The sequence below is a fragment of the Ascidiella aspersa genome, chromosome 6 (genome assembly GCF_963924565.1).
Source record: "Ascidiella aspersa chromosome 6, kaAscAspe10.2, whole genome shotgun sequence".
Classification (NCBI taxonomy): Eukaryota; Metazoa; Chordata; class Ascidiacea; order Phlebobranchia; family Ascidiidae; genus Ascidiella; species Ascidiella aspersa.
Window position 1 is genome coordinate 22,224,110 of NC_139452.1, and position 24,495 is coordinate 22,248,604.

Sequence of the window (24,495 nt, forward strand, 5' to 3'; positions counted from 1 at the left end):
TGTTTTGTGATTTTAATTCTTGATTTCAAACTATTACGCTATACACACAGATAAATCCCAAGGCTCGCAGCCAAAAACTTAGTTTGAGAACCCCCATCCTAGTGTCAATGCATTCCAGATTACTAGAACTGAATATTAGGAACACGTTAAAACAAGATTCATGTTATTGAGTTGAATATATTAGGTCATTGACTTCATATTTTGTTTGTAGGCCATATTATCACGTCAAGTAAGTAGGCTATAGTTCAAAAAAGCTTTGAATCTAATTATTTTTTTAGTTTTCATAGACGGAACAAAATGATATACGTTATGACGATGCGTAACCATGTATCAAATGTAGGCTATTAATTAAACAGTAGAACTGAGTACATTCCCCAAAAAATTGGCAAGTCGCACAGGTTCAATTTCATATTTCAATACACAAATTTTAAAGCGATCCGGTCGCACGTCTTTCTTCATTTCTTGCTCGTTTGCCTACTGTGCAGGTGCCACTGGGTCATCAGGCGCCCCGTGTCAGCGAACGACCTGGCGCAATTTATGAAATTGCCTTCGTAATTTCGTTCCCTTCGCCAGTGGGTGGTCAGCATCAGGATAACAAATGATTCGCAGTTAGCGGGGTCTTATTATCAACATCATAACTATAGCGTCAATGAACGGGAATTCAAAACCACTCCACTTCCAAAAGCAACGTCTAAAGTTAACCATCGCTCAGGATCTTTTCAATCGTCAGGGAGGAGAGAATGAACCTGGCAGAACGAATCATTCTTTCCCATGCTCCTCGCATGTGGCTGGCGCAAGGAGGATTAAATGTCCATTAAATATCCTTCTGTTTCAGGTTTTGTTCGATATGCTTCTGATTCCACTCGCGAATGCCTTGTCGGAGTTCTCACTCAGCTCCCACCAAACACTGATATCTAACTCAACATTTTTGTAGTGCCAGTTGATGTCTGTGAAGTATTATATAAAGCAGTGTTTCTTAAACCATCGGTTGCGACTCAAAATTGGGTCACCGTTTAATTTGGATGCGTCGCCGACTGTCGTTGCTCACTTAGTTAGATTTATTAAGATTGGTTGGAATCACGATTAGTTCACAATTTAATCAAATTACGGAAGCAGTACGGAGATATGATGTATGTTAATAAATTTGAATTGTTTAAAGATATTTTATTACTTGTGTTTTGCCCATACTTTAAGCTTACAAAAAGTTCAGTGAAAATAATTGGGTGGCCAAAGCTTCGCTGTTGTATTTAACGATTATAGTATTTGGGCCGCGTAGAATACAGGTTGAGAAATACTGATAGAAAAGGCCTCACGGAAACAGTTAAATTCTGCTAAAAGTGAATCGAGTAACAGCACTTGGGGAGAAAATGTTAACATATCGAATAATTTTTGTGGGTCTATGCTTTTGTTAGGAAGGAATTGTTCAAGGTTGTAAATTTCAATCGTACACCAGATGGGATCAGCAGATAAGCCTAAAGGTGTTTTGTATAAAAGTTAGATATATGTTTAATAAACGGCATATTTTAATTGGGTAGCCTACGCTATGCGCAGCTATTTAATGTAGTTTGAAACAGGGCTGCGGAGTCGGACTCGGGGCTCGACGGAGTCGGTTTGTTTTGTCGGGAGTCGGACTCGGGACTCGGGACTCGAGTAAGATCGCATAAAACTACCCGAGTCCCGAGTCCGACGTGCGCATTCGCAGTGTCAAATTTTAAAACTGTTAAGGCTGGAAAATGTAAGTTGTAAAAGTGTAATAGCAAATGTGAAATATTTTTAAAACATGTAATGCAGGTGTATCAATTATGACACGAATATGAGTGGATTGCAGAAAATCTACCTTAATTTAGTTGCGTAAATGGGTAAAGGGACTCAACAAAATCTTACATTTGGCCGGAGTCGGATTCGGGTAAATATTTTTGGCCGGAGTCGAACTCGGGAGTCGGACTCGGGTTGTTTTTAACCGACTCAGCCCTGGTTTGAAATAGTGCTTCAACTATAGAAACATAGACTGATGACTTGCGTCCCATTTTTTGTAAGTGATACTTAAATTACTTCTCATTTACACTAACTGAAGATTATAAGCTCGTATCGAAACGTCTTAATCAAGATGATGTCGGTCTACTCGACCTTTTTGACTTCACAATTCACTATCAGGCATACTTTAAATAATCTAAAAGTGTGTTGAAGTCAGCTAAATACAGCCAAATGGTAGGTATCAAAAACGAGTGAATTAGAATATAATCTGTAATAATTGGTCATACCCTCGCACTTATGTTAAATAACAGATTATTAGCTTGTATAGACGTCATTTTTGGATTTTTGTTATAAACAAATGTAAAATGAATTGTTGTTGAGTAAAGCATTGTAACTGTTAAAATCCATCGCCTGTAAAAACTGTCTAATTAAGTCTTTGCGATGTTCGCCAGTGCGTTACTTGGTTTTCACGATGGGCGAACACAAATATCGCGGGTCTGGGTATTTCCGTGACGTCATATGGGAGTTTCGAGTTCGACCCTTCTTTTTTCGCGGTGCCACAGTTTTGGTTTCTGGAGAAAAACTGTAGTCGTGCATTGCTTTCGTTTCGACGTTAAAAAATGAACGAAATGGAGAACTAGATTTAGATTGTATCCGATGAAAATCAGCTTGCAACGCAGCTTTTTTTAATATCAATAATTGGTTTGTCTGCGATGCGTTAGTTAGTTCCCGAACGGGAAAAGGAATTTACGAAAATGTTGTCGTATTCATTGCATACAATGAGAAGCCGCAAGCATTTGTTCAAATCATAACCGTATAGACATTGTGCCGTTTGCATAATCGGTATAATAGCAGTTGGGGTAAAGCAAGGTTGAAGTGCAATGTTAGAAAATCTCAGACAAAGATTTCCGTAAGAGCGTAACTGTAAAGTTTCAACTACCGACTAAATTTAGCTTAAGAGTCGGCCAACCGTGGCTGTAACCGCGATCGCTATTTCCAAGAATTTTTTCTAAGGCATGACCGCACATACGCAAGTCGCTGCACCCAATGTTCTAACTTTGCGCACACTTCGGTTTACTGTTTAGCAATTGATATAGTATTTAAGTTTTTTGGAAAACTGCTACTCGATGCGTGTCCCATTTTGAGACTTATATTTTTGGACTTGCATTTTTTCAATTAGACTGTTTCGATCATACAGGTGTCGCAAACTGAACGGGAGAAACGCTTTTCTTCCGCGACAGTAAAATTTTGTTTGTTTGTTTTCTGCGGCAGCCTATATAGGAAAGCCAGTGGTGAATTACGGTTGCCCATAACGAAATACACGCATTTTGAAAGGGGTTTAAAACTATTGCGACGTGAAACCAATCGTGCGGTTTTAAACCATTTGAAACGAAATGTTCTCAAACTGGAGACGCCTGCTTTCAAAATGCAAATGTAGATTAGTATTAGGACTCAGTGTCATAGTGTCATTTTGTGACATGGTGTTAAACAATAGCACGTTTTGGTGTCATTTCGTGAAAAAGTCTCAGTTCCTGATGTAAGAAAACTTTGTTTTGTAAGAAAAAAATCCTGATGTATGAAAAATACTCAAAGTCGAGATAAACCGTATGTATAGAACGTTACCACCGAGTACGTTTTTTGTGTGGGCTAGGGAGTTTTTAGGCAAATCAGGAACCGGTCATGTACAGTGGATGACACACTTCACGTCACACTTCACTTTTGTAGTTTTTAATCTGCTAAATATTTTGCAACTATTAAAATGCTATTTTATGGTATGTTTTATTTCTAAATACGTTTCCGTTGGCTACAACTCCGGTGCTTCGTTATATAGGGTTTAAAGTGAGTGTTGATGTCATCCTTTTTTATCTTACATAATATACATATTATGTGTATGATTTAATGATTTAAGAGCAAAGTCCCCGATGCTTAAATAGAATGCATAATATCCAATAGATCTTTAAAAAAACGGAAAGCATTATCCTTATTTTGTGCCCCTAATAATTATTATCAATAAAATACCATTGTTTTCAACAGAAAAGTTCACAAAGGCCTAACACAATGTTTTAAGTAAAAAATGGTTAAGTCTATAGTAAAGACTCTTCTTTTTGTATTTCTGTCATCAAGTTCGGGTAAGTCATTACTTAATCTTTTTTTACAAATGGTTTAGTGTTAATATATTGTTAAATCTGTAATAACTTAATCAAGCATGATTTAAACCCCAAAAGTACCTTGTCAGGTTTTCAGTAAGCCAATTACTTGTTTCTTTTTTAGCTGTTGCATGTGTTACTTTACGCTGTGAGCTCCTTAGTCCTCCACGCGATAAAGCATTGGAGTGTGGTACGTATAGTTATATGACATATGTATTGTCAGCAATTGAGTTGTCTTCCTTTACCAGAGGTTCTTAAACACATTTTTTGAAACTCGCCCACCCCTCTTCAATACTATGTTTCATAGAAACATAGCCAATGTGTTTACAGTCTGCAGGCCTACTGGCAGTGTTTTCAAATTAATATAAACAGCGCTTTTAGTGCAAAAAGGCAGTTAAAATGTTAAACTGTGGATTTATAAATTTTTTGACCTCTGCGGTTTTCTAGCTAAACGTTATATGGCAATGTAACTATAGGTAAATCTGGGCTTGCCATTTTTAAGAAACGTAAATCCGAAGCGCATGAAAGCTGAAATAAACTTAAGGTAGACCTAATATAAAAAAAATTAATGCTATTAATTACCTTAACGGGGTTGCGGTTGTTTAATATTCTGTCAGAGGGTATTTTTCAGGGCCTTATTTTTAAGGGTGGTTCGTCTAAGTCTAAGTAATTTAAATTGTAACCGAAAGTAATGTTCCGTATTGTGAACAAACCTGCTTTAAGGATTAGGGAGAACTGTTTAAAGATTTGGCAAAATCTAGTCATACAGAGTGCTACCCGTTCCCTTTATCAATTTATTTTTCAACAGAATTTGCGCTTAGCAACCAATGTTTGTCTACAGTTGAAGCACACAACGGAAAATGTAAGTACTTTTGTTCTATTTTTTCGTGTTTATGTTTGGAAGCAAAACCTTAACTTACTATCGCAAAGACTACAATCAGACTTGGACAACTAGATTTATTTTAGCTTTTTAAAATTAGATTAGAATTAAAATTCGATCATTTCGGTTCTTCAAAACTAGATTAGAATTAGAATTAGATCATTTTGAGTTTTCTCAAATTTGATTAGAATTAGAATTACCGAATTCTTAAAAAAAATCGAATTTAAACTAGAATTTGAACTAGAATTACATTTGATTATTTACAATCAATTTCATTTAAATCGAGAAGTATTCTAGTAAGAGTGTGAATGGTCAATATATTTGTGCTAAGTTCGATGTCTTTTAGATTAACATATGTTTTTCAGACTGTAAAAATTAAGTTCAAACCAAAGAGTTTTAATTTAAATTCTTTGTTTTGACTAAGAGACTAAGAATGTCGTTGGACAAAGTAGCATTTTTGGTAAAATCCGAATTAGATTAGAACTAGAATTAGAGCGCACAAGCAATTCACAAATTAGATTAGAATTAGAATTAGCCGCGTTTTGTATTTTTCCTTGAATTAGAAAACTAGAATTATCTAGTTGTCCAAGTCTGACTATACCCGACTAAAATTGTGCGCTACACTATATGGCTGAGCACGTTAAACATGTTGTTCGTAACCAAAACTCTTAACATATAGGCCAATTGACCAGGAATCTTCACAAACATAAAAAAGGATACGACCCGTGTGGTAGCAGTAGTTGTTTGAAGCGATATTCACGCAAACACGTAATCTCGGTGCCAAACGGCGCCCGACTTAAGAAAACTGTACGTAATACGTTTGGACGTGGAAAATTGCTTGCCGCATAATATTTTGCAAACAATTTTTCACAAATAAAACATATTTGTTACACACATTTTATTGTTTGTTACGAATAGTTTTTTTTTAATTGATAATATATTTTTCACAAATAAAACATATGTCAACAGTAAGAATAAATAAGTAAAACTAAGCATTACTTACATCCACAAATATATTATCAATTAAAAAAACCTATTCGTAACAAACAATAAAATGTGTGTAACAAGCAATTAATAACGGCACGTAAATACTGGAATAACATTATATGAAAAATGTTTCTCTTTTAACACTTTCGCGAAAGTTAATATGCATTTTCCCTATCTTTAATAATAATAAACAATTTGTAATTCATCGCTACAATGTGATCTTTTGTGATGCAATAAACCAAACAACCAAACAGCGCAAAAAACACAGCTCCCCCCAGAAGCGAGTTAAGGTGCATATCGCTCAGGCGGACGTGTGATGCGACGAGGGCGTGTGTGCGTCTGCGTCTGCGTCTGCGTAACTGGTGCGTTACTCGATGGAGGCCTTCCACGTCGCGGTGGTGTTGCTACTTTGACCGGCTGGGAATCGTCCACATGAGCTGGCTTGAGTCGATCTACGAAGATGCATTCCTCTCTTCCTACAATCTGTACCGTGTATGTTTTGTTACCTCGTTCCACACTTTGTACGGACCTGTGACGGCGGTGTAAGGGGAGGGCGATGTGTGTCCTTGCGAATAAATACATAATCGGTAATTAGTAATGTTGCAGGCAAGGATGTCCGTTGAACCATATGTCGTGACATGGGTGTTGGCTTCAAGTGACGTACTACCTCTGAATAGCTGCAAGGTGCTGAGTTTGGTGCAGATGGTACACCTAGTAAATATCCCGGAACGGTGAGTGGGGTGTCGTATACCAGTTCTGCCGACGACGTGTGTAGGTCCTCCTTTGGATCGGTCCGTATGCCCAGTAGCACCCATGGAATTTGATCAACCCAGTTGAGTCCGTTTAGGCGAGCCATCAACGCAGACTTGAGATGACGATGGAATCTCTCGACGAGTCCATTTGCCTGAGGATGATAAGAAGTGGTGCGATGAATTTTCACACCGAGAGTGTTAATCATACTTGACCATAGTTGTGAAGTGAACTGGGCGTCACGATCTGATGAAATGTCCGCGGGAACACCGAAGCGACATACCCAGTTGCTAATAAATGCACGTGAACAAGTGACGGTCGTTGCGTCTTGCATCGGGATAGCTTCCGCGGCCAACGTGTAAATCTATCCACCATTAGATAGCTGTACCGACAGAGGTCATTGCAGAGGACCGACAATATCAATGTTGACATGATCAAAACGCTTACCTGGATCTGCATACCTTACCAACGGAGCTCGTACATGTGTCTGAACTTTTGCCTTCTGACAAGAAGTGCATTGCTTTGCCCACAAACTGACTTGTTTGTGGAGGCCGTGCCAAACAAACTTTGAGGATATGATTTTCCTCGTGGTCCGAATAGACGGGTGCGATAAGCCATGCATGACGTCGAAAATTTTGCGCTGCCTAGATCGTGGTATAATAGGACGTGGATATCCGGTGGACGTGTCACATAATAAAACAACTCTTGACGAGCCGAGCGAAATCTGTTCGATATGTAGGCCAGAAATAGCTGTTGTGTAAGCTTCGACTTCCGGGGATTGTTGTGCCGCTGCTAAAGATGCGTAATCGATGTCAAGTAAATCATCTTGACGAAGATTTATGGACGACAAGCGGGAAAGTGCATCAGCCACGCAGTTGTTTTTACCATTGATATGCTGTACATATGTAGTAAACTCAGCAATTGCAGAAAGATGTCATTGTTGCCGCGCAGACCATGGATCCCATGCTTTTGCAAACGCAGAAGGTTAACGGTTTGTGTTCGGTAAATGCTGTAAACCTATGCCCTAAAATGTCGGACAGCCAGGTGAAGGGCAAGTAGCTCCCTGTCGAACGTGCTGTACTTTGTTTCTGGTGGCCGTAAAGGACGACTGAAAAATGCTAAACGGTTTCCAAACACCATCAATGTACTGTTCCAAAACGCCACCAATAGCTTTATCCGAAGCATCCACTCTAAGTGCAGTGCGCGCATTTGCCTGAGGATGGGTTAACAAACAAGGATTGGCAAGAGCGTATTTGGCTGCGGAAAATGCCGATTGAACTGCAGCTGTCCAAACGAGTGTTTTGGGTTTTCCAGCCAGAGCTTCATAAATTGGTTTCATGACGTTGGCCGCAGACGGTATAAAGCGATGATAAAACTGGATCATTCCTGCAAATTCTTGCAGTCCTTTGATGGTAGATGGTACAGGAAATTGCTTGAGAATTTCTACCTTTTGAGGAAGTGGTGCTGCTCCATTCTTGTTAATGTGATGCCCAAGAAAGTCAATTTCTGCGAACCCGAATATGCATTTGTTTGCGTTAAAAACTAACCCATTTTGGACTAAACGCCGAAACAGTTGTTGCAAATGCTGCCTATGCTCTTGGACAGATGAGCTGGCCACAAGTATATCATCAATTTAGACGAAGACAAATGTCAGGTCTTGGCAAACCGTATCCATAAGACGTTGAAATGGCTGCGCTATGTTCTTCAGCCCGAAAGGCATTCGCATGAATTCAAATAGGCCAAATGGGGTTATGATTGCAGTCTTGGGAATATCTTTTTGTGGCACTGGAACCTGGTGAAACCCGCGTACTAGATCAACATTTGAAAATACATTTGCACCGGACAGGCGGGAAGAAAAATCTTGTATATAAGGAATTGCGTAGCGATCTGGTTCTGTGACCGCGTTAAGTCGACGATAATGGCCACAAGGGCGCCATCCGCCAGACGATTTCGGCACCATATGCAAGGTTGATGACCAACAGCTTGCGGAACGCCGAATAATGCCCTTTTCCAGCATTTTGCTGAATTCAGCTTTTGCAAGCTGCAATTTTTCTGGTGGCAGTCTTCGTGCTCTCGCGTGAATCGGAGGTCCTGCGGTAAGAATGTGATGTTCCACTCCATGTTTCGGTGAAGTTTGAGAAAAGCTTGGACGGGAACTCTGAGGAAACTCCATGAGAATGTCATTGTAGCGACTTTTAAACTTTGCTACTGTGTACAATCCTGGAGGCGCTTGTGACGCTGTGTGCAAGGCGATGCTATAGTGAAAGACGTAGCATTTACAAGGCGTCTGTGCCGCAGGTCCAACGATAAAGAGTGCGCTCTGAGGAAATCAAAGCCTAAGAGCGGGCGGGAGACATTTGCTTAAACGAATTTCCAACGAAATGTGCCTGAAGCCAGCTTGAGGGAAACAACACGCGTGCCGTATGTGCGGATAGTGCTTCCATTTGCTGCTACCAAATCAGGCCCTGGTTGTTGTTCTCGCCGTTCCTTTATCGTTGCTGGCAGAACGCTTACTTCAGCACTTGTGTCAACCAGAAATTTGCAGCCTGACGGTTTGTCGTACACATAAAAAAGTTTTTGGCAGCTTGCCGGCCGCCGAAGTTACAAGGGGCGACCGGCTTGATCGTTTCCCTGAAATGTACAGGGTGGGCAGCATTGTCGAGCTTCATCTCCAATTAAGCGGCGGTGGTAAAAGCACATTCCTTCACTTTGTTTGTCAGGTTTCTGCAACGTTTGACGGCGAGATGACTTTTTTATAGCAGATAGCGACTATGTTGGAGTGCGTGCCAACCATAAAGTATCTGCACGTTGCGCCAACCGATGAGGGTCCGTGAAATCTTCTGTTGCAAGAACAACGCGCATATCTTCTGGCATTTTTTCTAGAAAAATGTAATCAAAAAGAAAACATTTTGTGTGACTTCCAAGCAAACTTGGAATGTGATCCATTAAAGCGGATGGCTTGCCCGTCGCCGAGTTCTGACATGTTGATCAGTTTTGCTGCTCTTTCGTGACTGGACATGGAATAAGTAGATAGCAAGAGCCTTTTTAAATCTTCGTACTTGTGATGCTCTTGTTCTTTTTCCAAAAGATCGATAATTCTTCGCGCTGCTTCTTGATCTAACGAGGACATTGTATCCTCAGCATTTATTCGTTTCGGAGCGAACTGTGCTTCGGCCTGCTAAAACCACAAGCGCGGGTTTGAAGTCCAAAATATTGGTACGGTAGCTTTAACGAAACAGCGTTTTGTTGTAACATTTCATCATCTGCGTGCTCCATTTGCTTTTTACGAATATCGTTTGTAAGAGTTTGGGGGTCACCAATAAGACGATGAAGTCTTATTTTAGGTGTGCCGAATCAGAAAGAACACACTAAAACCGGCGATAAAAAGGTACGAGAAAAATAAGAAAAAGTCAAACATAACGCTTCGATAAATCCGGGTCGGCGGAGACTTTACCTTAATGCACTTCACTTAGAACTCAATTTTTTTGAAAGTACCAATAATTTAAATGGCTATATGCAGAAATGCACTTCAGTTACAACCTATTTTTTTAAATGTGCATAACAGAATTAACAAGTTCTTTGTAATCAGCTGATTTGGTCTTACCTACAAGTTGCCCACAATCTTGGTAAAAGCAATCCAACTTTTGGTAAATACCATTTTTTCTTCGAAATTAAACAAAGCTAACACTAAAATAAAATATATCTTTTAAGAATAAAAAATTTGACTGTTATAGTTTAATCTTTTTCAGGGCTCGACGAACGCATCATTTTTAATTTAACGACAACAAGTAAGCCTATAATTTTATATTACTTTTTCAAGAGATTGTTTAACAACTTGTTAATATTCTCTTAAAATATTTAAATCGCAAACTAAATTTTGCGAAAGGAGAGTTTGCAATAAATTTTCAGTGTTTTGTTCAAATCCATCATATTTTACGGCTAAGCTTAGCTTGTTTATATAGGCTATGGTTTTATCTGTGCTTCTTCCTGTTTTTTTTTTTATTTGTAATATATTGAAATCAGTTCTATAGGTTCAGTCAAAAAACAACTCAAGTCCGACTCTAAACGACAAAAAGTAAACTGCAGTCCGACTACCGAGTCCGACTCCAGCCAAATTTTCCCACTTTGTGAAGTCGCGCTATAGTTGCTTTCACCCTAACTGCCTGTATTACACATTTCCGCCCATGTAGTAGGCTACCTCGGGTAGATGTACAGGAATTCCTTTATAGCAGCACAATTTAACTTATATATGGAAAATATTCTAATGAACGGTATTCCAATTTTACAATTTACAGTGTGCGGCCTTTTAGTTCCGGTTTCAAAAAATTTGGTACTGCGCACATCGGACACGGAACTCTTGTAGTTTTGCATTGTCTTACTTGAATCCTGACTTCGACTCCGCATTCCTGATTAGAAGAACTAGAGCAGTGGTTCTCAACCTTTTTTACTCGTGGCCCCTTTGTGATGCTTTCAAACGGTCGCGGACCCCTTACATTTTTGTGGTGTAATGTCGGGTAATACTAATTTACGGAATGATGAATGGTCGGAATGGTCGGAACGCTCACTAATTTAAGTGTTACCCCGTTAAAACAATTATTAAACCAACGCACAATATTTGAGTTAGGGTGGGGGTTAGCGTTTGGGTGAAGGTGGCTCAAGTGTTATTATATTTAATAATAATACTGTGAGCGTTCCGACCATTCCGACCATTCATCATTCCGTAAATTAGTGTTACCCGTAATGTCTGCTATTAGTTCTTTTTGATACTTCAGTATATTTGCCTAGTGCACCTTATGTTGAGTAAAGTAACAGACAACACCAAATTGCTTTATGACACGTTTATTTTGATGCGTGTTCTGCTGCTGCATCTTCGAAGTTAGTCTTGAAATGCGTGTTTGTGTTTTTAACAATGCTAAACGCATGTCATCTTTGCGAACGATATCATAAACTAAAATCAAGTACATGTGAGCTGTAACAATGCTGCGTTGCTATACCTTCCATTTCACAATCTATTTGTGTTATATCACAGTGGAAGTGATACGTCACACTCAATGCGATTTACAACCTGTTGCAATGTGATTTTATCACTTAGGCTACCAAGATTGTGATTAAGCATGTTTCCCAGGGTTCGACAAAGCTTTGCTTGTTACATGTTTTAGTTCATTTTAATTGTTAAAGTTCGTTATTTGCAGATGTCAGTGTTAGTGATGGCTGTATTTCAAGCATCAACAACTCAACCGTACAAAATGTATCAGTGTTCTTCCAACTTACAAGTAACTATATGCGTTATAGAAATTAAATATTAAGTGTTTTAGTTTTTTAACTGAGTGCTGAGTTGTATTTAAAATAATAATAAAATTAAATGTAGTTCAGTAGGCCTAAACCATACGATTTTTTTGTTAATAACCTGAGTTTAAACAACACCCAACTGAATGTAGCCTACGATTAATTTTTGATTTTAATATTACTATTGAAGACCTAACGTGTTTCAGAAAAAAAGAATCCCATTCAATTCGTGATCAATGAATCGGGTGTAAGCATGCGTATAACCGGTTTTGATAAATGTAAGTAAGAGTTTTTGCTTTATAAGGATTCATAAATCGTAAAAAAATATATCAAAAAAACTTCTGTTTCGTTTAACTGCTACTGATTGCAAGAATGGTTTATAAATCTATACAGATAAATACAACAAAAATTAGTTACATGATACATTTTAGGTTTTCCGAACCCGAACCAAACAGGTATTACTCTTGATAAGGATCCAAATGCCTGTCTACATTTATCCCTATACACAAGTAAGATGAGAACAAAGTGTAAAGTTTCTAGTGGTATAAAATTAGATCAACTATAAACCACTGATAAGTGATGCTTTTGTTAAATTTAAATATTTCTGTTTTGTAATTCAATAAGGAAACATATTTTTTTAACTTTTTATTACTTTATTATTATATTTTCATTTGAAGCATAAATCTTTGGCACTTATTAAAAAACACCTTACTGACTCAAGAATCTAGCAACCATTTATTTTCAACTTTTTATTATGTTAACCCAATCTATTTACGCGTTGGATCTAATAGCTGCCAAAGGCCACTTCCTATAACAACGAACTTGACTTAAATCGTTCCTGTAACAACAGATCAAACCACAATACAAGAAACAACAGTACCCGAGATGAGTCAAACAACAGATATTCCTACAACAACACCAAAGTTAACAACAGTTCTGGCAGGAGGAGCAACAGATGAGTACATAACAACAATGGAAAAAACTCAGAAACCCGTAATTTATACTCAAACTGATGAAACAACAGCCCAATCAACCACAAACTTACAGAAAACTCATTCTGCCTATACCAATACCTTACCAATATTAACAGTTGCAACAACAGCTATAACAATCAGAACAGAAGCGGCACAACGAACAACTGGACAGCAGGTCTATACAACAGCAGAAATAAGTACCCAGCAAGCAACAGAACCAAGAACGGAATCATCTAAAGTCGATTCTACAACAGCAAATTTAACAGCAGAAACTAGAACGGCAGCAACAACAACAACAGCAGAAATTAGAACGGCAACAACAACAACAACAGCAGAAACAAGTACCCAGCAAACAACAGAACCAAGAACGGAATCATCTAAAGTTGATTCTACAACAGCAAATTTAACAGCAGAAACTGGAACAACAACAGCAGAAACTAGAACAACAACAACAACAACAACAACAGCAGAAACAAGTATCCAGCAAACAACAAAACCAAGAACGGAATCATCTAAAGTTGATTCTACAACAGGAAATTTAACAGCACAAACTAGAACAGCAACAACAACACCAACAACAATAGCAGAACCAAGTACCCAGCAAGCAACAGAACCAAGAACGGAATCATCTAAAGTCGATTCTACAACAGCAAATTTAACAGAAGAAACTAGAACAACAACAACAACAACAACAACAGCAGAAACTAGAACAACAACAGCAGAAACAAGTACCCAGCAAACAACAAAACCAAGTACGGAATCATCTAAAGTTGATTCTACAACAGGAAAATTAACAGCAGAAGCTAGAACAGCAACACCAACAACAACAACAACAACAACAATAGCAGAAACAAGTACCCAGCAAACAACAGAACCAATAACGGAATCATCTAAAGTCGATTCTACAACAGGAAATTTAATAGCAGAAAATAGAACAGCAACAACAACAACAACAATAGAAGAAACAAGTACCCAGCAAGCAACAGAACCAAGAACGGAATCATCTAAAGTTGATTCTACAACAGGAAATTTAACGGCAGAAACTAGAACAGCAACAACAACAGCAGAAACAAGTACCCAGCAAGCAACAGAACCAAGAACGGAATCATCTAAAGTTGATTCTACAACAGGAAATTTAATAGCAGAAAATAGAACAGCAACAACAACAACAACAATAGCAGAAACAAGTACCCAGCAAGCAACAGAACCAAGAACGGAATCATCTAAAGTTGATTCTACAACAGGAAATTTAACAGCAGAAAATAGAACAGAAACAACAACAACAACAACAACAATAGCAGAAACAAGTACCCAGCAAACAACAAAACCAAGAACGGAATTATCTAAAGTGGATTCTACAACAGCAAATTTAACAGCAGAAAATAGAACAGCAACAACAACAACGACAACAATAGCAGAAACAAGTACCCAGCAAGCAACAGAGCCAAGAACGGAATCATTGAAAGTTGATTCTACAACAGAAAATTTAACAGCAGAAAATAGAACAGCAACAACAACAACAACAACAATAGCAGAAACAAGTACCCAGCAAACAACAAAACCAAAAACGGAATCATCTAAAGTTGATTCTACAACAGGAAATTTAACAGCAGAAAATAGAACAGCAACAACAACAACAACAATACCAGAAACAAGTTCCAAGCAAGCAACAGAACCAAGAACGGAATCATCTAAAGTTGATTCTACAACAGGAAATTTAACAGCAGAAAATAGAACAGCAACAACAACAACGACAACAATAGCAGAAACACGTACCCAGCAAGCAACAGAACCGAGAACGGAATCATTTAAAGTTGATTCTACAACAGGAAATTTAACAGCAGAAACTAGAACAGCAACAACAACAACAACAACAACATTAGCAGAAACAAGTACCCAGCAAACAACAAAACGAAGAACGGAATCATCTAAAGTTGATTCTACAACAGGAAATTTAACAGCAGAAAATAGAACAGCAACAACACCAACAACAACAATAGCAGAAACACGTACCCAGCAAGCAACAGAACCAAGAACGGAATCATTTAAAGTCGATTCTACAACAGCAAATTTAACAGCAGAAACTAGAACAGCAACAACAACAGAAACTAGAACAACAACAGCAGAAACAAGTACCCAGCAAACAACAAAACCAAGAACGGAATCATCTAAAGTTGACTCTACAACAGAAAATTTAACATCAGAAACTAGAACGGCAACAACAACAACAGCACAAACTAGAACAACAACAGCAGAAACTAGAACAGCAACAACAAAAGAAACAACTGAACAACTAATAGCTACTCTTACATCAACATTATCGCGAGCCAATTCTACAACCACAGAATCAAAAACATTAACGACAACAGCAGAAACGACAAAAATACCAACAGTTCAAATAACAGGTGGATCAATAGCAGAAACCACAACATGGAAAACGGAAAACTTGATTTCGACAGGTAGACAGGCGGTATGCGTAAAGTAATAATGATAACCCCTTCACAAAAAAGTGTCCATATCAGAATATTACGAAAATACGTCATTTCTCAAACATGGAAGTTTGCAGTATATATATTTTAAGACATTGCCACAGTCCGTAGAAAATCAAGTCGAGGTTAAATTGTTAAAATTGAACTTTATTTCAATTGGAGTAATCTATATATATATATCGCTACTTAGCCTATAACAAAATGAATAGTACCGGTAACCAAACTTTTTACTCATCAAAGTAAAATACCTAAAAAAATAACATCTGTTATATTTAATTGCGCTAGTTTTCCAAGGTGTTATTATGCCACGAATAGCGCAACATCTGAGCAGTGTGCCATTAAGTCAGCTAAAATACAAGCTGCGGTTGAGAGATAATAAGTGGTGTCAATTACGCACTTAACACGCGATCTTACGATATGCTGATAGAGAATAATTTTTCGGTTAATATCATTACATAAAAAAAAACTTTAAACAGTCACAATGAGTCCACCTTTTATTAAAAGAAACTGTTTCAATTACAAAAAATACAAACATCGGATATTAAAGCAGACAGAGAAAAGAAAGAAACTTAGCTGTGCCTAACTCGTGTTTTTAGAAAGAAACAAAGGAAAGGCGGCGAGACATAGTGTTGTCCATTGATGAATGCACACTTGCTAATCAGCCAACCTGAACGAATAACAAACCTTCTTAACATACGTCGGAATATTTTCACTCGTATGTTGGTATTTTTTATTTTGATCAAGGGAGGGGGTTGGGGAGTTCTGACCCCCCCCCCCCTTTTTGTAAGTGACATTATCGTTTTTTGTTCGTTTTGTCAGGGTTTAACTCACCGCCCGAAGCTGTGTGTTTTTTTTTAATTTAATTGGGTCACGCTTCTTAAGGGTTGGCTAATCAGCAAATGTGTGTTCGACAATAAATACCAAAAAGCAAGCGGTCTCCGTTTATTTCTGACTGAAACCATCGAGTCGGGCGGTGCTGCGTTAATATCAGATGTTTTGGTGTAAGACAGGGGTCTGCAACCTACGGCCCTCGGGCTGGTGTAATTCATTGGGTCCGTCGCGTCTTTGACAAACTGTACACGAGTCCATTTCACATACTTTTTGACTATTTTAACTACCTAAGTGCAAAAAATTTTTGCGCTTTGCGCGAACGATCTTTCTACGTCCGGTTTGTTTACGTTTTGATGCTGTCTTTTGCACCAGATAAGCGCTTCTTTACCGTTGCGCCGCGGAAGGCTGACAAGTGCGTCGCGGACAAACGGAAAACGTATTTAAAAATATTGGACATACATTTTTTTATTTTTTTATTATTTTTGGCAATGTAACAAAAACTTGCAAGAAATTTAAAAAAAAATGCGTTATAGCAGTGTGCCCTGACTTAAAAAGGTTAACAAACACTGAACTAGATTAACTTTTGCGTCAACACTTCTCTGCCTCCTTTAATGGAATTAAATAATGCAAAATAGATCCGAGGCCCGCTTGATTCGCAGTTGTTGTAACATTTCAATAACACAATTCTTAGTTAACCTTTTGTGCGGCCCGCAGAGACCTTTTTAAGTTTTGTTTTAGCCCGGGACTAAAAAAAGACGTGCTTGTATTTTAGTATTACAACCAAAATCTTTCACATACAACTCGCGGTCTCGTTTTCGTTTTTGGCCTGAAGTTAACAATTGCACATTAAGCTTTCGCCACGTGTTCGCTTTTGCTGGACGTTAATTGACTGTGTCTAATGATTTTTTTTTACTATTTATGACGTCATTACAATCGCTATTTTATGATGTCATTTCGGTCACTATTTTCGGTCACTAGTCATAAACGTGAGACGGAAAAACGGGGAGCTCCCTTAGTTGAAAATTCTGGACCCCTCCCTTTTTGGATTTCTGGATACGCCCCTGCCCCCTGTTTTGATTCGTTTAGTTGGTTTGGTAAATTAACTTTTTTTAACCACCGCTTCGTTATTTTTACTTATAAAGTTATTTTTTCAGGCAGCACGTCTTACTCAACTCCAAAAACAACGATAAGTAATGAAGCTGTCACCTCGGCTAGCACAACCATGCATGGATCCACAATATCCAACACAACTTCCAATTGGATCAAAAGCACGTCAACACCAGCATTTTCGGCCTTCGTAAATAAAACAACAAAGCCAGACAAAATCGATATGTCGACTTTGGAGGAAATTGTAAATAACTTGGGAAAGAAGGAAGTTGCCGAACTCGGTCTTGCGCTTACGGACAAAGTAGTCTTTTATGGTGAACCCCCGAGAAATAGACAAGAGTCCCTTACTTCATATAGCGGTCTCCGCCTACAGCTTTTGGATGGTTTAAGCGAGGATCAAGTTGGGATGGTCTACTCCCAATTCAAGCTGCCCTTATCCACCAAGAAGCATGCAAATTTTAAAAAAGACCGCAATCAGGTCCAAAGTGTCGTCCCGTGGCCTGGATCTCCTGTATTAAGCATATCGGCCGTCAGTCTCGTGACAAATGCAACTGTACAAGCAAATCTGAGCTACAGCATTATCCTTAACGCAACTACGAGAAGTCCCAATCCTCTTGAGAGCGCTATCAATAGAAAGTACGACGGATCGGTTGTGAGGTTAAAAAAGGTCGATAACTTGTGCGGGTTTTTCGATCGTGTATCCAACACTTTCTCCACAAAAGGTTGTTCGTTAACTAACAAGATTGAGAACACAGTGACCTGCTTCTGTAACCACACAACGCTCTTTGCTGTGCTTCTCTCCGTTCAGACCTACGAGGTCCCAGCTGCTGTTAAGGCAAGTTTGCAAGCCTACGTTTTTAAAACTATTTAAACTTAATTAAATTGGCACGACCTTATAGAGTTGCGGGGTATGAAATATCACCTAACTATTTTACAAATGCAACCATATTATTATATAATAATTAAAATCTGTTCACTTAAAGTAAAAAGTTGCAGAAATTAAACAAATTTTAATTCAACAAATCATTTGTTACACGCTTCACCATGAAAACCCATCAATATGTGTTCTCTGTTAATGTTACAAAGTTATCCTATAACCATAATGGGTGTTCAACGGTGTAAAACGCGACCACCAGGAGTTTTGCCAAACTTTTACCGTGTAAAATCAAGTATTTTTCGCGGTTTGCGCTTCTATCCGATTTTACCGTGTTCTGGTTTGTTTAAAGGAACTCCATGTAGCGCAAAAGAACTATAAATAATTATGCAATGTTCCACCGGGTGACTTAAACTTTATAAAATGTAGATTTGTTAAATTGGAATTTAAATGTATATTTTAAGCAGTGTGTGAATTTTTTATGCGCATATATGCGTTTCGTATCGTTTTAAGGTAAAACTGTTGCCAATTAAAACTCATTTTTACACGCTTCGCACGATTGTCCTAGATTTCACCTGCATAGCAGCACATTATTTTTAAACACAAAACAGTTGAATTTAAAATCATTATTTACGTTACGGTTTGACGTAAGTTTGTGATGTTATCCCTGAAAATTTCCATGCCCCCAGTTCAAACAAATTCCTTGATTCAGGACCTGTGTTCGTTTCTCTTTTGTTATGTATCTTTGTGCTAGAAAATTAAATAGCTAAATATATGTTTTAAAACGGCTATAACGATATTTAACAAAATGCCCTGAATCTAAACATAAACATTTTTACCTATTTCAAGATTCTTTCCTACGTGTTGGAGTCTTTCTCAATTCTCTGTCTTCTCGCCACTGTAGCCTCGATCCTCGTGGTGCGCAAAAAGGTGCGCAGTGACCGCACAGTGGTCCAGATCAATCTCACAATTGCTCTCTTGTTCTTCCACATATTTAATGTCTTTCAAGACGCGGCGTTGTTCCACAAGAGCTCGTGCGAGTTAGTCACCGTCATGATCCACTTCTTTCTTCTTGGCACCGGTGAGTTGTATTTGTTTTATTGCCATAAAATTAAACGCCCAGTTAATAATGTTTTTATATATCAGGACTTAAAATTATAGGTTTCTTAGGGCCAAAATGTCGGGTAAATTTAAAGATAAATTTTAACTATTGCTATACAAGTCTTTTGCATAGGCAACACAACTACTGTTATGAAACTCTTACCACGATAAAACGTTAACATCAATGATTATTATAAATCTATGATTTATTATAAATCATACAATTTATCCGGGATGGCGTCGCCAGCTTAGCAGTAAAATGTTGAACATATAAGTAACGCTAATTTTGTTTTTAATGTAATGTATTCTTTAATGTATTTTGTTTGATATTTTTGTTTGTCATGTATTAGGTTAATTTTTTTGTAATGTAAGTTTGTAAAGGACGCAAACGTTTTTTTGTCATTCAACTCAATAAAACTTATGTACCCAATTATTATGGGAACAGCAGTGAAGAAAGCTTCATGAAATATACCAATTGCTGAAAACGCTACAGATCATAAACGTATAACAAATATAATCAGTACACAGGGCTCTCACAAATAAAAACCATAAAATCCCTAAAGCTATGTCAAAAAATCCCTAAACCATAAATTAGCGCGTTATACTATTATAATATCACATTAGCTAAAATATAGTAGCCTAGGGGTACAAATATTTATATATACACAAATGACAAACAAATAACCTTGGTCACATGCTAAAAGTGGACTTTAGATATTCCCATATATTAAAATAACTGCATTGTGTAGCTCAGGGTGGTCCAAGGTTAACAGCATCGCGGGCCACAATACTTCTTGCATATATTTTACGGGCCACATAACGTAGACCACATGCGTACTAGAAGAGGATCGACGATTTACGTTTGGTCGGGGTACGAAAAGGTTAGAAAGACGTCACAAAGCATCGTCACATACATATAAGCTCCAAAAACTTGCTGCTAACGTCGAACTTGTGCGCAAATGAAATCGAGTGTTATAAGACTGGAAAAATGGTGCGCGCAAAGCGTGAAAAATTTGCGAATTTGACAAAACTTTTAATTTAGATCATTGCTTCCTAATTTTGTTCACCCCTAGCATCTATCTCCAAATTTCATTCACCCTTGTCTCATGATATGATAAAACTATCTTGTCTATATAGCCTATAACAGCACTCGGAATATCCGCCCTGTTCGCAAGCTATCAGCCATGTCTGACAGTTATAACTTATAAGTTCGCAAAACAGCCATTTTAGAAAGTTTCATATAAGACGCACTGTCGCACTGCGGCTTCTCTCAAACCGGTCTAACACACACAAATTTATACATAATGTACAATAACGCAAAAATCAACAAATTCATGTCAGGTTTTAAATAGGCTAAGCAGTTTCAGTTACCCTATAAAATTTTAAATACACTACCAAATGAACAGAAACAAGTGGCATATTCTGAACCTGTTTTTTTTCAAAATTGCAATTCGGTTAACATTTACTAGTTAACAAATCATACAATACGATTTGCGAAAAATGGCAAAAAATCCCTAGATCATCAAAATCCGCAGATTTGTCCCTAAAAGGGGCTAAAAGTTCCAAATTGGAACTAAATCCCTAAAAGTGAGAGCACTGTCAGTAAATGCGCTTCATAACCAATAAGAACGATTCATTGTTTCATCAAATCGCTCTTGTTTCTTCGAATTGCCTGTATTTTTCATTGTAATTTACCTTTAGCTATTTTCTTTATATTTAATGATTTAATTTAGTAATCATTTTGTTGATCAGGTGTTTGGATGGCCATCGAAGGCTTCACAATGTTCATTAAGACCACGAGCCAAGTTCTTTCCTTCAACAAGAAAAGCCCGAAAAAGATCGCATACGCTAAACTTGGTCTAGGCTGGGGTATTCCTACCTTTATTGTGATTGTATCGACAGCAGTTGGTTTTCCAACAGCGAGGTATATGGATCACGAGCCCCTTTACGACAAGTACTACAAAAGGTTAAATTCAAGCTGTACTGTCAAAGTCGTTTTATGAACTTTTTTCTCACTTTGTTTAGATTTGTTCTTCACCCACCGGTATAGTGTCTTTTCATAATTGTAAAGTTTACTGAGAAAATGAAGCGAACTAGTGAAGTGTCATTTTTGACTTATATAGTGAAGAGCCTGTGTGCTTTTAGTCCCAGTTTTGCCAAAATATTGGCTGTTTGGTTAACGGTATTTTTCAGTCATCCATAGTCGAATAAATTTCTTGCTGGGCTTGTGGCGCGAGTGGTGCAATCGCGCCAATCTTGTATGACCCAATGACAAACACATTTTATTCCAAGTTAAATGTTTAGAGTGGAATATGAATTAATCTTAATATAATTAAATATAATTTATTATTAGTTTACTTACTTGTTTCGCAACTTAGGAAATTATAGTTCTATAATCTTATTTAGGAAAACTAAAAGCTATAATTTTTAATCTAATTAATTTATTATTACAATTATTATTGTTCTATTGTAATCCAAATTATGAATGGTATGAAATAAGCCATTGTTGCCAAGCATAATATATAACCGAGTATTGCTCATCCAACACTTTTATTATAAACAATCGACGTTTTGGCATCCTATACAGAACGTCTTCTTCACGATAGTGGCATGTCTTGCAAGACAGGTTTCTTATACAGCGATAAATTGCAATGAACCACACATATAAAACAGTGATAACAAATCGTTCGACTACAAACTCGTACCAAGGTAGTGATTATGAATGGTATATCTGATGACTAATCATCCGTTTTCGAATGTCTCCGCCAGGTGTTGGGTAAGCAGTAAGCAATGGATGCTCGTGGGATCAGTGATCATTCCTCTTTCCATTATCTACTTCATCAACCTGGTCATCGTCTTCCGCATGATCTGGTTTGTTCACCAGATGCGAACTGCAACTCCCTCTTCTCCGGCGTCCGGATCCAAAAAGAGCGACTGCGTGTTTAAGGGCCTGGACCACATTGGAGCCTCCCTCAAGGTCTTCGTCATGCTCTTACCGGTTCTTGGGATTCCGCTGGTTTTCAGTTTTCTTACAAGTAAGGTTTTAGTGTTTGTGAGTTTTGTGTAATATGGTTCTTTCGATTGACTAAGGTCGTTTGCCCGGTTGAAGGGGCCGTATCGCTGCTGGTTTGACACTATGGTTCGGTCACTATACGATACCAAAAGAATATAGGTATGATCGCTATGATTTGCCATACAACACAGCGATTTATACGTTAAAATGTAAGTTTATTAATAATAGTAAGTTAACAAAAGGTTTTTCAAAATTACCAATAAACGGATTAATTTAATGTGTTTGGCTAGTTTTGTATAACAATGACGTCATTGGAAACAAAACGGATTGTAATGCTCTTTGTCTAAAATATGGGGAATCGATATCGGACATACCTAGGTAAAAAAAATGATGATTATTTGTTAATTGACGAGGTCGACCATCAATTTTATTATTCTGAAACCTAAACGATAAAAGTATCATTTAAGTAAAGTTGAACAACAACGCTTTTATAGTCACAGCATTAGGTTTTGTTGTCATAGCCCATTGACTGTTTTCTTAAAGGCCAATTATCGTACTTTTAACAAAAAGCTACATTTCTTATAATGATTGATTGAAATCGCCAGGCGTCGAGCCGTACGAAGCATCGGTTGCTTTCATGTACATAAACGTGATCCTGAACGGATTGCAAGGACTCTTTCTGCTTCTTGTCTACTGCGTCTTCGGCAGCGAAGTGCGTGAGGCGATTCTTCGCAAGATCGAGCGCTTCCAGCTTCGCTACAAGTCAGAAGAATCTTCGCACGCTCACAGCAAGGGCACTCCGGCCACTCACTCCACAAACTTGCCCGCTAAGTCGACCAACAACGTGATCTGATTGCGTTGGGTGCGACGCACCACTATAATGCATCGCAGTGTTGTAAATTGTAATAACTTAAGTCAATAACTTAATTTAAGTGCACTTAAGTAACTGTTTTCAAAAGACTGGACTTGACTTAAGTCATTTGGGCAAAATGACTTGACTTGACAAACCATTCGGATAAATGACTTGACTCTTTTTTTACTTTGACTCTCAAGTCTTTTGGACAAATGACTTGGGTTGAAATAAAGTGTTTTCTTTAGGAATTTTGTTATAAAATTAAGCTATTTATCCAAATTTTTGCATATAAAACAATTTTCTTGCTCTATGCTGCGTTTTTCTCTTTGTTTAGTGCCGGTATTTTTCATAATCGTACGAGTTTAAAAATTCAAATAGTCTAACGTTTTATGTTTATGACAAGGAGGTGACTTGAATTTGACTTGCTCTAATTATGACTTGACTGGGACTTGACTTGCGCAATTGATGACTTGGGGACTGGGACTTGACTTGTTATTTATTCAAAACGACTTGACTTGGACTTGATAAGTAATTTTTTAATGACTTGTTTACAACACTGATGCATGGTCAGGAACATCATCTGCACACTTTGCCAAAGTGTTTCCTTTTATCGCGGCGCTACACTTGTCAGAAAAATAGAACGTTTTCAATTGTTTAACTGGACTGGATCCTTTAATGATAAACTTTTTAGTATATTTGCCTAAAACGACGTTTAACTTGAAACGCGAGCTAAATTCGATTGTAAAAAATCCATTTATTATAGTACATTTTGTACAATATGTTTTTGGAGTTCATTATTGATCACTTCTATAATATTTTCCGTGGTGGTAGAAACTTTGCATTCTTTTTTAACGTTCAACATTATATATAAAATTTCGTTTTTAAGCCTTGTCGTATTGTTTATCGGATTCGTGTTATTTCTGTTTTTAATTTTTCCTGTTTTGACGTGAATCTATGTTGTATGATAATTCTATTTTCTATGCAAATAACGCCATTTCGTTTTTTAATCTGCTTTGTACGTTTGGGCAAATAGGGCAAATACTAAAGGTTGACAAAGCGCTTAAATCGTGTTGTCATGTTTAATATAAGAATGAAATTAAAGTTTAGCCAGGTCCGCGTTGGCTTAGTTGCTTTGCAAGGAAAATCGCGTGTAATAACCGAAACATTTTTAAATTTTCATGTTTACCCGTTGCGTTCAAATAACAGGCATGGCGTAAAAAACTTATTTA

At 37.6% G+C, this 24,495-nt stretch overlaps 1 protein-coding gene across 1 annotated transcript; it reads left to right on the forward strand.

Moving 5' to 3' along the window:
* The first annotated feature begins 4,007 nt into the window (after positions 1-4,007).
* On the forward strand, positions 4,008-24,273 carry LOC146140796 (uncharacterized). The gene is made up of 12 exons (XM_083392709.1): positions 4,008-4,103; positions 4,246-4,311; positions 4,930-4,983; positions 10,488-10,526; positions 11,931-12,023; positions 12,875-13,017; positions 15,016-15,457; positions 17,473-18,260; positions 19,149-19,380; positions 21,153-21,366; positions 22,170-22,435; positions 23,019-24,273. Exons 1-12 carry the CDS (start codon positions 4,049-4,051, stop codon positions 23,264-23,266), a joined length of 2,640 nt encoding a protein of 879 aa, XP_083248835.1. The 5' UTR covers positions 4,008-4,048; the 3' UTR covers positions 23,267-24,273.
* Positions 24,274-24,495: the final 222 nt, after the last annotated feature.